The following is a 17,376-nucleotide window of genomic DNA, read 5'->3' on the forward strand; positions in this document are numbered from 1 at the left end:
ATTCAAAAGCCACTGGAAAGTAGGAGAGGGATAAGGAGGGGAGAAAAGACTGACAGCACAGTCACATAAGCTATTTTCCTTATCAAATTTATCTACAAAAAAAACATCAAATCATAACTCCAAGCCAAAACAGAGAGGAACGGCACAGTTAGTTATTTCCACACAATTCAGTGCTGTACAGTGAAGAGATCTGAGAATTTTGCAGTGTGCAATGTAGCAATAGCAACTGGGTTTACGGAGCAGCATAGCTGCAGCCATGCAGTATTTATCGTCCTCCCTCCTCAGCTTCTCTGAGGCTTCCCTTTTCTGCTCCTTCCCCCCCCCGGCAAATTAACCGGGATGCCGCCTCCCAAACACAGAGCGCTGCAGCTGCTTCCATTGCAGGAGGAATAAACATTCCCCCGAAAGGACACAGGTCAAACCTTCCCCCAGATTTGGCAAGTTTCAAAATTAGAAATTCTTCGATATTTCTATGAATTTTAAGGAGTGGAATGAAAACGTCAAAATTTTTGCATTCCTTTTTTTGAGGGTAATATGTATGTTTAATGAATCTTCCAGACAGGAAGATAAGGTTGGTTGTGGGTATTTCTCTATGCTTCGGTGCACACCTAAGAAAGTAAAGGTTATTAACGAGTAAGAGCAAAGCTCAAGTAAATTCAGCCACTGAGTAGATAAGGCATGTCTATAAGCTTCTTGGCAGACAAACATGCATTTATTCTGGCAGCATTCTGACTCACACAAGCACAAGTCAACAAAAAATTATACAACCGCATTGGCAAACTCAATATTTCTGCATAACTTCTTACGGGGGCCAGAGCGGCCCCGGTTTCTGGTTCTGAACTGTCTCCCAGCTGACCAGGCAGCTTATCTGCACAGATGTCTGTACAGACATAAATATCCATCTCTGTAAACGCATCAAGATGGCACAGAAAATGGATATACTGAAACACTCAAAAATGAGGCGTTTGGGAGTACGCAACTGAAGGATTAGCATGTTTTAATTAAGACAATTTAAAACAACACCTTTCATTAATTTATCCTGAACTTTTCTGAACGCAAACAGCCCTTACAATATTAATACTATCATAGCATTCGAAGTGTTCCTTCTCTATTTTCATGTACACAAAAATGTCACCGAGTTACTTTAGTGATACTCAGAGACTCACAGTTATCTTCAACACTAATAGACCCCAAACGCACACTGAATTCTGTATTTTTTTTCCCCGTGTTGAATTGAGAGCTCAAAAACTGAAGTAAGTACTAGGACCAAGGCTTGTGTCTCTGGCATGTACGTACATGATGGATTCAAATTCTACTTGAGAGAGACTTGATAAGCAAACCTGATTTGACTCCAGCTCAGCAAAGAACAAAGCAACAAGCTGAAAAACTAATTTAGCCAGGGAAGAGCTATCTGAGATTTTGAGAGACTACTATCATCTAATTCTGCCATTATGTAAAGCCAGGGCAAACAAAGTCTGTTCACAAGGTTGAAATGTGAACAGAGTCAGGCAAACAGTTTGAGGAAGTGGAGAAATAGTTATTTCATTCATCAGGAGAGACCACATTTGGGCATGCATTTAACACTCAGAAAGAAGGAACTCCACACGGACCTTTGTAGAACTAAATATGAAGTCTACAGCTGCTGGAACACTTACTGAAATGAACTCACATATTTGTGACTCTTGTTTTTTTTTGCTGTGCTCAACTACTCTATTCGTTTTTCCCTCAGCAGTCCAAACATAACGGTTTAAATGCTTGTATGCTGTGTGGTGGCAGAGAATGGCCTTCAAAAATGCCAGATGCTTTGCAGCTTCAGATTATTCACTACTTAGGGCAGCAAGTTCATCCTAGCAGCAAAAAAAAAAACCCCAAATTTAATTCCTGTCAATATACAGACAATATAAATATGTACTGTTAATTTCATATACACTAAAGACACAGAGAACCTCCACAGTCCCACACATTGCCTCTTGAAAAACACTTAACAGACACAGGAAAAAGGCAGCATCAAGAATTTGGACAACAGAATATGCTAAAATGAGACAAGTTAGCACAAAAGCAGGGATGTTCCATGTCAGTGCAAAGCAGACGTACAGAAAAGATCCCTCAGCCACCCCTTCCTGATCAGGCACTAGTCAGCTTCTTCCAGTTCCCTGGACTTGGAGAAGGAAGGGAAGACAAAGCGCACAGTCGTGAGCAGGACGTTATCCCACCTGTCTGAGCTGCTCACGGTCACCTCACGGGCCAGCTCAGCAGACCCAGACCATTTTCATGACAGACTCTGCCCAGACGGTGCAACAGCAGAGGACTAAACAAGAGTTATTTTTACTTTTCCTAGAGTTTTTTGCAATGTTCACGACCCCACTTGCACCTGTGTTACACCTGACTTGATTTTACTGGCCGTTATTAAGCCCATTTCCAAAATACTTAGCAAATTAAATAGTTGTTAGCCCTCACTTAGTAGTTGTGACCCGCATGCAAACAGCAGATCTTTTAACACCTTGGCCATGCATAATGCAGAGGAACGGGTGAAGTCAAGAGTACGTGCTACTCCCTCGCTGAAGCGCAATGACACACTTTCTCTGCTCCACGGCCACACAAGCTGAGCACCACTGGCCAGAACATTATGACTGCTTGCATTTGGAAGCCAAAAGGGGTGTGTGGTGCTAACAGCACCAGCATATGAAGCAAAACCTTCTTGTGACAGCAAGCGCCAGGGATTTACTTATTTGATGTATGAAGCCTGATCAGCCTGAATAAATGTGGAGTGTAGTAATCCATAAGTAAATTCATAAGTAAATGAATTTATATTAAAAAAATGAATTTATATAAATATGAACCTATCAGGATCTAAGAAGTCTCAGAATTTACTATCTTAAAATAAGCTGGATGTAACTAGCTGATCCAATTTAGGCAGAATTCAGGTCTGTCATACAAATATTCCCCACTTTTAAGTAGAAAACAAATAATCAGGGGCCTTAAATAGGACAAGCACAGTAACTGTCAAAAATCCTTCCCAAACTCCAAACACTACTGGGCAGCACCACTACCCAAACAGTCTCGCAGAACTTGTAATCCAACATGTCACTGTGCTGCCTTACACCACAGATTTCCCAAGTACAGGAGCTACAGAAGGAACCCTTAGGGCAACAGCTTTCCAGATCTCCCTCCTCCTCTCGTAAAGTGGGACAGTCACAAATTCAGAGCGTACCACTCCCGGCTGCTGGCTTCTCTAGCAGTTTACTTAGTGTGGTGTAACCTTCATTAACAAGGTCCCTTCAGGGAAAACACTGAAGAGTCAGGATCAGAAGAGCTTGCAAGATGTTTAAATAGCAGTTGTATTCCAAAGAGCTGGACTGACAATCACCTGAAGCGGAGCATGGTTTAACTTATATGATGAGGAATCTTGAGACCTCTGAGCGTGTCATCAACTCAGGACACTTCAAAGGGGAAGAGACCACAAAAAGCAATTTTTTTCGTGCAGCACCTCATTAAGAGACAGTCTGTAGCCACTAAAACAATTGCAGTATACTCAATGCTTACACTGAGGATTAAAGTCAAGCTCAAGAATAAAATGTACACTGCCAACAATCCTTCTCCATCCCAGAAAAATATCAGGATGCCTCACTAATAGTCGATGTGAAACTCATTCAATGTCTATGTTGAACATTTCTAAAATGAAATATTTTCACTTCAAAAAGTAAGCTGAGAGAGACTCATATTACTACAACAGAAAGCCACGGTCTATAAAGAATAACATAACCTCAAACAGCTTAAATCCTAAGTTTACGATAATGAAACAAAGACTAGAATCAGATCCTGCATTTTTGTTGCCTGTTTGTAGTAAGTTAAAAAAAAAAAACTTTCAGTTATGGAAAGAGAAATACCTCCTGCCTATGCGTATCTAAACATAAAATGGCAATATAATTAAAGTAATACGTATTACTGCCAATTAATAAGCAATCAGTGTTGAAAGACAAATGTGTTAGCCTCAGTTCATGGCTCATAATTATTTCATTTCCCGAATACTGCAAAATCCATGATAACTAATAAATAATAAAAGCTTTTCAAAAAGCCAGAAGGTGCTCACCTTGGATGTAATTTTTCATGTAACTCATCAGATCTGTCTGACTCAATGAAGTCAAGCCTAAATTTTGCACTGCAAAATTTCTACTCTCTTCTTCTATAAGGTGGACAACTTTGAAACTTAGATTCACAGAACGACTTGTGCCCATTTTCTACCTAACCCTGTAATTGGATTTTGCGTCTAACCTCCAAGGAAAGCCCGTCAATTGTATTTACCAAACAAAAGTGGGCTGCTTGTTTATTGCCTTCCCCACATTCATAGGGTTGTAAATGTTACCAGCCGTTGACCAAAAAGAAAATATTTTCAAGAAGGGAATGAAATCCACAGATTACTTTTACCTAAAAGGAAGAGAGCGTTAATCTACCCAAACTAGCAGAGTATTGTGTTTGTCATGCTTTCAGCAGCCCAGGCGGCTCCATTTTATTTACGTGTACCATCTAAACAATCATTGCTGTGTTGTGGAAACACTTGTCACTGTTTTGACAACAGGAGGAAGTTTACTTCCCCGTTATAAATCACAAATCACTGAGGGCAGCTGCAGCCTCTGTCATTCCCTTAAAGACAGGAATTTTAGTGAAGGACAGGAATTTATTAACTTACCTGGCTGAGCTATGCTAAGTGAAGAGAGATGAAAGATGGAGTAATAAAAGGGAGAGAAAGAGGAGTTGTGGCTGACCTGTGCAAGGAGAGCCAGCTTGCTCAGAAATAAACTATTCAACTGCCAGGTCTTGCCCGCAACTCCAGCGGTGTGAACACTCAGCTCAATCCATTCCCATCCAGTTCAGTTTATCAGTAACATATTTAGGCTGGTGTAAGAGATGACAGGATTGATAGTATTTAGGGAGATTGGGTTAAAAAATGTGGTTAAAAAAAACATTTGCCATTATCAGAAGAAATAAACTCATTTATATCATGCTAGCAGTATTTAAAGGAAATAGGAATGCAAGATAAAATGCAGCAATATATTTCAAATAATTTTATCAACCTGTCATGGAAGATTAAACTGTTCTTACTAAAAATACTATGACAGCCATGTCAATAATAAAGAAAATATTTGTGCTAATTTAAAATTTTGTTAAGGTTTAGCAAGTAAATCACTGTGCATATAACAAGCTACAAAGGTTAAGAGCTGCTGCCATATGATCTCCAGAAATTCATCAGGCCCAATTAATCTGACGTTGCAGTCTCTTTACAGAGAAGACTACAAGCAAAACAAACAAGGAGGAGTGAAAACCACACGCAATTGAAAAATTTGTATATGTTGCTTGTCAAAATACAAGTTGTTCCGCTTAACTCAGATCACCAGGGATACATTCTCCTCACTCCATTAACACGGTACAGGGAAAGATGCCCTTTTACACGAGCAGCATGCGAGCCTTTCCTTGCAGCAGATTTCAGGCAGGCTCCTGGAGGGAGTTTGCCGCCCCAACTGCAATCGCTCGATTCAACAGGATCTGGGATGTAGCTTCCTAATCCAGCCCTGGATTTATTTGTGTAATGTGGTGAGCTGGAAGGGAACCAGACGAGGAAACAAAACCACAAGAAAACGTGAGCATCATACCGTGCTATGAGCACAGTTTACAACGAATGAGACTTGCCAGCATAAGTAGATAAAAAAATATTCCCATGATTTTTGTGAGCTGCCTAAATGGGATAATCCCATATATGTTGGAGAGTATTCAACAAGCTTAAACTCAGTTATATTACAACACGTTTGTGTGCTTTAACACAGCAGATATGTAGAGCGGAAGCAGATCTTAGGCGTCTGTACCAACTGTCTTTTAAATGAATATTTTCACTCTAGGATAGCATACTATTTTTTCCCTTATGAATACAGATAGCAAACAAACAAGAGTCAATGAAACTGGAAGCACAACAAATGGAAGAACAGAAAAGCTTTCCACAACTTACGAATTCGTAAGTCTCTGCAGATTTTGGACAACCACATGCAAGCAATGAACTAAGATCACAATCTCAGTTCAAAACAACCAGGTATCAATTTTGAGTCTCATTAACAAGCCACTATCCCCAGGGAAGTCACTGTTCCCAGGCAAATGCACCTTCTCTGACAAAGGGATGAGAGAAAGGAGAATAAAAATGACAGATGTACACAAATCTCAGTGGAGATCTCGAGTTAGGCAAATAAAACCCACGCCAATCAACCAAATTATGCAACACTTATTTACTTTCACTGAAAATACACCGAAATTTTCATGACAAAAGAATTACAGCAGGAAAAGAAACCCCTAAGAAGGCAGCTTCTGATGTTTTATGTAAAGAACACTTGACTCCAGGTGTCTCAAGTCGAGCTCCCAGGAGACACAGCTGTGCCACGCTGACTTCCCCTCATGAAACACATCTCAGAGGCAGTGTTCCCTGTGTTTGCACACCATTACTGATGCTAAGACATGAGCTCTGGACCGGCGTATCAGCGATGCACCGGTTTCACTCTGCAGGAAAGCTGTTCCACTGGCACTGTGTTCTGGCAGGCGGCTGTGCACCCATCTCCCCACTGCACCTCCTTCCCATGGATGGCACAAGCCTTGTCCCAGTGAGCCCTCCCAGTGGCTTTTTGCTAGTTATGTGCCTAGCTGGACATGGCCGTGCATGCCACATATGATGGCTTGGCCCATTTATTATCAACATATTGAATTTAAGGACTGCTGACTTGGGTACTGTGGATAAGTAAAAAAAAAAAATATTGTCCCTTCTCAGCATCACCACAGAGGTGTTTAGCACATTAGTGGAACTTCATTTCTTAATGCCAACAAAGGGTTTGAGCCACGGATATAAAATCCTTGCGCATGTAACATATTGCAGTAAATGGAGTTACATCAGGCATCAATTCATTTATTTGTTTGGATTTTCCAGTAAGGATCTACAGCACAGAACATCAGCTATTATTTCTACAGGGGATTTATTCAGCTCTACATCCCTTCTCAAAGTCTGAATGTAATTTAGGGTCCTCAGTTTTTACAAACTTGGACCTGTCTAGACATAGGAAGTTTCAACACAATTAAAGAAAGCACATACATTTTTCCCTAACTTCAAATATGGGTCATGCTGCTTTTTGTCATGTGTTTCTTCTACTCACAGCCTGTTCCCTTCCCTGGTTTTATCTGCCTACATATAGGTTAATTAGTCTTGTCCATGTGACCTAGTTTCGCTATCCATAAATTTGTTTGTTTAACCCCATAAATACTATGAAGTAATGCAACACTATGCAAAATTATACCCCAAAAATAAGGTATTAAAAGTCATATATACATATAAAAAGATGCTCAGCTACTATAGAATATTAAACCCACTCCACTAATATGTAGATTGCTATATGGGCAACTGAGCTTCCATGCAGAAAAAATAAATGTTAATATGCCCCAAAGCAAGTCTATGGCCTTGCAGCCTGTTAAGTGAATTCAGATATTCACATACACAGGGTAATTGTAAGCTCTGCTTGAGGACCTTTACCCTGAGAAACAGAATATTTTCATTCAAATGCAATCTCAGCCAGAAACAATCGTTCCCTTCCTCCCCCCAAAAATACAAGGCGTACGTCTGTCAAGAATTAAGCAAAGTTAATGCTGCGCAGTGTCACCCTGACCTGAGCTACCATTCCAAGGTGCACCACTACTTAAAAAGAAGGAAGAAAAAAAAAAAAAAGCAAAGAGTGCATTTGTGCATGTGAAATACAAAAATATTCATGTGCTGAAAGAAGTGTATGGCTTCCATTAGGCAATTCTTTCATCTCTAGATAACCAGGTATGCTTTTCTGGCAACGTGGAAGAAATAAATAAAAGCAGGGAGCACAAGATAGCTGTAAAAGTCACTACTGGCAATAACCCAGAGAGTAAGATCGGAGCAGCCTGACCTCTCTGAGCTATCCTGAGGAATTCCCAAGAGAGCTCTTCCTCCAAAGAACAGTTCTGGGTCCTGTTTCCTACAGAGAAGGGATCACTAGTTGTCTGTGGAGCTCTATCAAATAGTAAAACTTACACCGCTCTCAGAGTGTTTCCAGCTTAATGTTCAACAAGGTCTGGGAGAAATCTGAAGGGAGGAAAGAAGCTGGCTGCAGGGAGCAGCAGGAGAAAGTGATGACTGGGTAAGAAAACAGCAGATCGACTATGCAGTTGATAAATATGAAGTGACACAGGCAAAAACAGCTCTACACAAACAGCAATGAGAACTGAGCTAATTACTGCCATTCAAGAGAGACAGGATTTTGCAAATGTCAGCTTTATGTGTTGCATTCACAAGAATAACTAGAATATTAGGAGAGAAATAAAGAACAAACTGAAGTATATTAAGTCATTTTATAAATACGTCAAATGTAGGTCCTGTCCCTATTCTTTTCCCTGTCTTCCTCTGCTTTCTCCCAGTCCTTAATGGGCTAGGGTGGAACTAGAAAAGTCACCGAAAGTCAGTTCAAAGAGCAACGGAACACGCTTCTGGAGGAAAACCTATCAAGGGCTCTGGAGATACTGCATCAGTGCCTCAGTGAGGCCATAGCTTCAGCTGGGAGAGACACCACGAGCATCAGGGCAAAACCATTAATCTAACCTATCCAATGTTATCCAGTCAAAATCTAATTTGGTAGCATATTAACAAGCCCACCTGCCATGGTCCAGTTTGGCCACACCGTGCACTGCAAGTCGTCTCTGTCTCTCTCTATCCACTCCCCACCTCCACTTCGGAGTGCGGTGTGAGTGGATGCTATCTACACAGCATCTCAATTACAAGTCAGATCATTATACCTTCTTATTGGTATTATGTGCATTATAACACTACCAATCACAAACAAATTGGAATAAATTAATCTGGCACTGAAAAGGAGTACAGAGAACATTCTTTGAACATAAATTTCACAGGGCACTTGCATGGAAATTACAGACATGGAAATTATAATTACTTGATTATTAGCAGGAAACAGAAAAGTGAATAAATGGTATTGAGGGGAAAACAATAAGGACTAGGTTTATAGCAGTATTTTTCAGATAAATCTTCAAAGGACAAATCACAGGACTATATCCGTGCCTCATTAGTACCAATAAAGGCAAACACAATAGTAAGCAACCCAAATTAAGTATCATCACTAAGTGCCAATAGAATCAGTTGTTAATGACCTATTAGCATCATAATTAGCAAATTGGATATTTATGCTCATCATCTATCATTCAATTTGCAAACAGTACTTTGAATACCTTAAAACACAACATTATCAGTAAAAGCCCCTGAAATGTAACATTTTCAATTAGGAGGTTACTGAGTTTCCCTATAATGCACTAAGGTTTACTTTTGGAGCTCCTAGATGCTTTGAAAACCTGCTATCCATTGAGACCTTGTTTCACAGAGAGAGAACAAAAAAAAATATCAGATTCTCTTCTCCCCAGATAAAGCGCAATTCCTAAGTGCCTTCCGACAACCGTCATGCTGGCAATCCCTCAGGTCCTTCACATTCAGAAAAATGATGCCCTCAGTCTTCTTCTCAGGACCTTCTTGTTCAGGCCTAACACAATACAGATCTCTGAAAATTAAAAACAGCAGTCTTTAAAATTAGAACTTGTATATCATAATGCAGTAACTATTGCTGTGCAACCCATCCCTCCATGGCATAGCTGACACACAGACCTCTGAGAAAATAAATCATGTACTGACTTGAATTCACCGAGTAACTGTTCTGCACGCAGGCTACATGACAGAGATTTAAATAAACTCCCTGAAAAACAAACACTTGGAGGGCAGAATGGGACGTATTGCAGTATATTTGCCCTATTGTTAAAGTCTTTCCCTAGGCATCAATACAGGCTTTAAAAAAAAAACAACCAACACTTTTCCTCATATTGACTGCGCTGTATAAACTGCTTTAAACAATGTTACTGACATCCTGTGAGGCCTTTTGCTGTTGAAGGACCACACAGTTGTATGTGAATGATGTAATTCGATAATTCTGATGTGACTTTCAAGCTTTTGTCTGTATTTCTCTCAAACCTCAAGTGTATTATTTTCCTTATCTCAAACCCATATAACCCAATTCCCTATTACAACACTGATCACCTCTCTTCAACCTTAAAATAAAGGAAACAGTTGCAACACACTTGAATTGTTGCTTATTAAAGGACAGCCAGCATTCATGACAATCCCTATAACCACGTCTAATTCAAGTGCCCTAAAGCTACGCGCTACCCTTTCTCCTTGCACGGTTTAAATCACAATAACCCCAGAAAGTTCAAAGGATTATAATGTTTGACTTTCAGCTTCACCGCTCTTTGGTTCCTGTAGCTCTAGGACTGTTCTGCAAGGAGATCAGTCCTGCTCCTTCCACCCACGCCCACCGCTGACTGATAGCTGCCCTGTCCTTCTCTTTCCCACAATTGCCTGGCCCAACGTTTTTTACAGTCTCTGCTTTTAACTGCCTGTTAAATTTCTGTTGAGAAAGGGAGAAAACTTTTACCAAAGACTTTGGTAGGTAATGCTTCCCTTACCACATGGCCACCAATGACATTTACAACAGCAGTCTCCACAGCAACTCTGAAATGCATCCAGTAAATAAGAAATAAAACAGAGCGGTTAAAGGTTTTTCCCTAGCAAGGGATAAAGTGGATGTGAATGCTCTGGGTAAGACAAACTAAAATCTAACTTAGGTATTTCTTTTGCCATAATAAAATTTCTAAAATCCTATTAAGCCAACTTAATTGTGTTTGCAGCTTCTTTTCTGGAGGATGCCAGCAGAACTAAAATAACATTTACTTTGGAAGAACTAAAAGTCAGCAGAGTTGTTCTTCCGCACACTTCTCTGTTCTTGAGTTTAAATGTACTACACAAAAACCTTGTACCTTACCAATACCTGATTTTGGGATCACTGTTGCTACTGTGCCTTGGGATGCAATAGTTTAAAAAAAGTTTCCCAACTGTCAGCTGCTTACATGTAATTTTATTTTTGCAGGTTTTGAAACACACTTCTCAGCCTTTTCAAGAACTTGAGAACAACTGTTCTTAGGCCACCGCACTCTTCCTTCTTTACAGAAACCAAAGCATTTTACAAAGGACAGACCACCTTAGTGACGTCATTTAGGAGACCTCACTGATCAGTCCTCAGGGCAACAAGTTTCACCATGACCTAAAAAAAATAACGACAGCCTTTGCAATGGAAGAGTACATGGGAATGTAATTTCAAGCATTCCAGTGAGTTTTATATATTGCCAGGAGTGACAATAGCCAACAGTCTCTCCATCTACCTCTGAGCAGCTCCAGCCAGGGAACACAGACATCCTGTTGGCATTCACCCAGCTAAACACCTGATCGGCGCACCTAGAATATTTCTGAACTAGTTCAGTGAATCTTCTGAAAGCATTAGAACTCAGTGAGACTGCTGGGAATTTGCCACACTCTGCCCTTTTTAAGAATGCCTGGATTAAAGGCGTGTCCCCATTATCAGCCAGTCCATTAATCCACATCCAGAAACTAGAGCAGGAATTTACATCCCCATCCTGTTCCAGACCACCAGTTCTCCCTGGCTTTGTAATGGGTCCATACTGGGTACATCCTGACTCCAGAAAGGTCGCCAGGTCTACACATTCCTTTAGCAAAATGCTAATGAACAAGTGATTTTGCTCTTCCTCACACTCACAGGTGAATTAATGAAGAGATTTTGAAGAAACAGTTAACTGATTATCATCAGCAGAAAAAAAAACCAGAGTGTAACATTCAGTGAATACATTTCTTCAGGAAAAATAAATTCAATTACACTTTCTCAGCTCCATAAACTGTTTTCCTGCAAGCTTTTAGCTGACCACTTCAGGTAGATTGAATACCAGGCAAACAGAGAGCAAGAAGGTGTTTAGTGCATTCTCTGCCCCTAAAAAAAAGACAAAATAGACCTTGGTATATCCCAGCAGGTATCTCTTACTTATTCTTACAAGTGTTCAGTGACAGAGACTTTACAAGCTCCCCAAGAAGTCTGAAAATAAAATAAACATTCACCAAATAACCCTTACAGACATAGGGAGAGTACAAGGTGTGACATCTACCGCACCAGCCTCTCAGCATTTCACACAGCAGAAATATCAAGTATACAAGATACTCATGCAGAAAAAAATGTACAAAATGTTTTGGTTTTTTTTTCCTGCAGCAAATTGGAAGCAGTATTTATAGTTACCTAATAAACTCACTTCAGTGGTTACACTACTGGTTTTTCTCATAGTATTCAAGTATTTCATATGAATATATTAATCCATTTCAAAAAAAAACATTAGCATGGTTTTAACTCACAAAATTTTGCCCAAATTTTATTATAGCCCAAAATTTTGCCCAAATTTTATTACTTTTCCCAATTCTATTGCTGGTTTGTTTTTTTAATTCCGTTCCATTTTAACATCACATTTAAGCCAGGCAGCTTTCAAGGCAAAACCAATGTTCTCTACAGTATGTAGCACGATGGAATGCCACTTGTTTAACACCTCTAGGTGCTACTGGAGCACAAACATTTTTGTATGTACTTGCAACTGTCGACACAACATTTGTATACAGTTTGTGAGAAACTGATAAAATTAATCTGTGGGTGAGCACACTCTAGGATGAAACATAGGATGTTTAGTAAATAAAGAATTTGCGCATTAGCCAGAAGTTCCCACGGGGATCCAAGCAGGAATTAAATTAATTGTTGTGCATTTTCATATTGAACTTGATTTTTGTGCTGTTTTGCATCCGTGAATCTGAATCTACAATCACAGAATTTCTTTATTACTCAGGGAAACATGTAAAGTCCTTACCTCTTAACCACCTGGCATACAAATAAAGGTCTAGAAAACAAGTAATCTTGTTCACTCTTCTGGTCACCAGCTGAATAGATGCCTTTCAAAGATGACATATTTAAAAGTTTGTGTACGTGATGCTTCTCGCTCTACAAACTTTTCAAAATATTACAGTTCATAGTTACTTACTGAGAGATTACAACAGAATAAATTGTTTACCAAGAAAAAAATCCCAAGCTTCCAAACCGAAAGGCTAAAGCTACTATTTAGTTCAAGCAGTAAAACTAAATTTAAAAAAGAAAGAAAGAGAGAGAGATTTAAAAGTAGTTTTCAAAGTGCGAGTTAACAGAACTGGAGAGAAGCTGAAATGCTGAGCAGTTATTTCATAAACAATGCAGTTGTAGTCAAATGCTTAGAGGGCTAAGAGGAAAAAAAATAAGAACAAAAAATTTTGCAACAACACTGGAGAGCAGGGCTTGAGTTAACGCTTATATGCAATATAAATTATGAAAGGCCATTAATTAGACGCCACTTCATGGGACCATTTTACACCTCTAGATGACCAGTAAGGAAATTTTGATACCTCAGGACCTCAGTAAGATATTATTCTCAGTTTAGGTTAAAAACTATAGAATGTTAGGCATCGATAAATATTAATACAAAGAATATACTACCATACATGTCATTTTGTACTACACAATATTCTGTTACTCTGAATAAAAATAGTAAGTGTAAACAAACTGTACAAAAAAAAAAGTCACTATGCATTTTCCGCTACAGGTGTATTACCAAGAGCCAGGAATACTCCTAAACTGCTACATTCAGCGTAACTGGCATTGCATTTTCATCTCATCTGGTTTGGCAAGTGAGGGAGCTTTGCAAAAAGGGAAGCAGAAAGTAGTGCGACGAGTTTAATTTCACGGAGTTTTACAACTTCTTTGCCAATCTGAAGTCTCAAGTGAGGAAAGTTTCATAGTAATCCTCAAAGTTTCAGTCCAGCTTTGTTAACAGAAGAGAAAGTCATACCAAATTGGTGGATTACCACAAGAAAGAAAATTTCAAGGAAATGCTTAAGTTTTCAGTCAAACTTTTTAAAAGGCTCCTCTTTCTCTTTTCTGCCTTTGAAACATACGGAAGGTTTTTATTTCAGAAACTCATTAAAAATGAGGACCATGTCCTCAATAGAAGGGAAGGCGGAAAAGCCATCAGACAGAAGAACGTTGTTGCATATAGACATTTGGGATTAGAAATATAATCCACTGGAAACCAAAGAAACAGTGACACGCTATGATGCAGCTCCATGGGATACAAGCCACGGCACTGCCATCACACAGCTGTGTGGGAGGTATCACTCTTTTTGGGAGAAAAAACAAAGAATACAGTGTTACTGGGATACCATAGGAAGGGAAAGAGGAGAAAGGAGAAGCGTAAAAAAGCCAAATACTACCTTGGACTATTTTTTGTAGTATGGATCTTTCAGAGACCTTGACATATATTCCTCCATCTGGCATTTAAAGGCAGCTTCACAGTGTCTGCTCTTTGCATTAACGCTTGTGATTTTGAAGTCAGCTCTGAGGTGTCATAAATAACTGACTTCAGCAGAGCTGCTCACACCAGCTGAAGATCTCAAAGTACGTAAAATAAACACTTTTGTTCCTCAAATGTTTTTCAGGGGTTTTGAAGTCTAAAAATTTCACGTTGCTTTATTCTGCACATCCATTTTACAGATGACTGACAAGCTAAGAGGCATTCACAGTGATACAAAAACATAACTTTTCAAATCTGACTGTAAAAGTGCAAAGGCCAGAGTGAAAAGAAGAATTTGTGAAAAGCTAAATTCTTTCACGATAACATTTTCAAATATTTGTTTAGAGGTAATCTTCTCTATCAGGTGAAGCACATTTTTCTAGTTCACACAGCAGGAGTATTTAAAAAAAATAAAGAAAAGTATATTTTTCTTCTGTAGTGCTTTTCCATCAGATAGAAAAATGCCAGGTTCAGTTCAGTTTTACAGGTGGTGCTCATGGTATTTTCAAAGCATAGATAACCCCTCAACTACAGGCTGGCAAGCTAGCAGACATCAGAGGACAAACCGTAAAGATGCTATGCAGAGACTTAGCAGCAGCAGTGGGAGTCGTAGGAAATCTCGAAACTAAGGCCAGACTGCAGGAGGAGAGGGACAGCTGCCTCTCTGTCACCAGCTCACATCCCTCGCACAGCTGTAACTACACAGAGGACAGCACTGGGGGATCTCAGAGCCAAGGGAAAGAAAACAGAAAAAAAAAACAGTGTCCACAGGCACAAGACAACTTCTGTGGGATGAAAAGCTAGGAGGGATATGTAGTGTTGACCTCGAGGTTGCTCTTCCCTCATATGAGAAGACTCTTGCCCCTTCATGACCTTACCTCGTGTCCAAGAGCAGAGTGGTTCGTATGGCAGCTGGTGCCTGTGAAGGTGAGCCCATAGACCGCTTCTCCCTCCTGCTGGGCTTGTGCTTTCCAATGAGAAGCAGACGGATCAAAGCAGATGTAACAGGGCTGAAAGTGAGAAACAGGAAAAATGTTAAATTTCTGTGAGCTGTTGACTGGCCCATTTTAGACAGAAGATGATAGTGAGGGGAGGGACCAGCCTTCCACCTGGAAGGTCCTCGGATCCTCCCCTCTCAAGCCAGAGAGTCACCGGAGCACAAATGCAGATTTTTACGGGATCCAGCAGCCAGGTCTGCCGTCCCTGCCAAGCAAACTCAGGCAGGATAAAGGAACTCGCCCCTGCAGAGATGGCTGAGCCACATGGAAAGAAAGGGTCTCCAGAAGGACCATTCTCTATTCACCACTGTAGGCATTTAAACATTTAAGTTAGGTGAAATTAAACCAATCCTTAATTAAATGTCTTTTAAAGCAATAAAGGCCAGTAAGCCATTCACTGCAGGCCACAATTTTGCCTTGGTTCCTGGCCCTGCTTCACCATGATAGCAGGCAGTGAAAAAACCAAAAAGATGTCTCTTTGCTGGAGTCTTCAGCCAGATCCCTCCTCCCAGGAGCCCACAGCTGACACATCTTGCTGATCCTAATATGAATTACACACTTATAAACTGCAACTGCCTGCAGTAGACAGGTAGACAAGCCTTGTCTACCGAAAAATATTGCCATTTCATGTTAAACTTTTTAACTTTTTCAGGTCTAATCTGAACAGCACATCAGTATGTGATAGGAGAGGGGCAGCGGCTGAGCCGAATTAAGGTCTTTGGATACACATCAACTTTCGTTGCTCCCACAGCAATTTCAGCTTCTGTGAGTTAACACGAGATATTCTTACCGAAAAATATATAAAACAACCAAGGACAAAGTTTTTTAAAAATTAATTAGCCTGCAGTCACACTTCTTTTTATTATTCCTAGAAACAGACAACGGCAAACAAAAAACATGTGATTATCAGTAGCAGGAAGAAGTAGCACCTTCTTGCTTCTGTTTTTCAGGCTACAATATGCTTCAGAAAATCCTATCTTAATATTTTTTGGAGAAGACAGAAATTGTACAGTCCACTGCACTGATGGGAGGATCAGTCTGTAGTCTTATTAAAGCAATGTATAATAACAAAACAAATAACAATATACTACCCCAAAGTCACGTCCTATGAGAATATTGTCTAATTGGATAGATATCATTTAAGAGGGACATAATGTTTCATACAGCTACCATCATTTATGGTGTACTTAAAAATCTATTTTCAGAAATGATGGCTACAGATATGTACACACGCTAGACTAAATTAATGGTCCAAATTACTGCGCATGCTACACTGATGGCATGCTGTAAGGGGAACCTAATCGGAAAGCAGCTGGTATAAAAGAGCTAGGGGAAGATTTCTGAGGTCAGGTTGTTTTTTTTTTATTCTCTCTGCTAACATCAAACCTGTAAGGACATGTCCTGGGAGTAACCTGAAGGCTGGCAAGCGGCACAAGTTTTACTACACTCATTTTTTCAGGTCTTTTGAAAGTCCCACTCTAGAGAGGAGGTGAGCAGTAGCGGGGGTTGCTCAATTCCTCCTCCCCGTCTGCAGCGTGGCAGTGGGGCACAATTCAGGTGGGAATCCCTCCAGTTTCATAACCTCATAAGGGGCGTTACGTGGTGGAGGAACTCCGTGCGCTCTTTTTGATTAACTGAAAAAAAATCTCAGTATGCTACAGTGGTCAGTAAAACATTTGAAAACAGTGGGGAAACGGGAAAATGTTAATACACAACAATTTTAAGCAAAACGTGACTGTTAACAAAAAATGCAACAGTTTTTCCAGTGACACACACTATTTCCATCACTCTCTTTCACAGGAAAAGCTGCTTTCAAAATGCATACATATGAGGAACAACAACGTAATTCACTAACAGGCTACTGCACATCACAGTTTCTGCCATCAGCCCTCCTTTTAAAATAGGCTGATGGGATCTGAGCACAGGCTTTTCTTATTACAAAAGCATCTTTTTTTTTTTGTACCCAGAAAAGTATTATCTCCAATTCTTTAATTATATGCCTAGTTTAATTATATGC

General features: G+C 39.9%; 1 protein-coding gene across 1 annotated transcript in view; it reads right to left on the reverse strand.

Annotated features, from left to right (window-relative positions):
* LOC147600622 (uncharacterized) overlaps nucleotides 1-17,376 on the reverse strand; it is a 30,793-nt gene that overhangs the window by 2,852 nt on the left and 10,565 nt on the right. Inside the window, exon 3 of the mRNA XM_086749633.1 lies at nucleotides 15,240-15,371. Coding sequence (XP_086605759.1) covers nucleotides 15,240-15,371 — 132 coding nt within the window. The remainder of the gene's footprint in view (nucleotides 1-15,239; nucleotides 15,372-17,376) is intronic.

Source organism: Chlamydotis macqueenii, chromosome 5, assembly GCF_036417535.1.
Source record: "Chlamydotis macqueenii isolate bChlMac1 chromosome 5, bChlMac1.mat, whole genome shotgun sequence".
NCBI lineage: Eukaryota > Metazoa > Chordata > Aves > Otidiformes > Otididae > Chlamydotis > Chlamydotis macqueenii.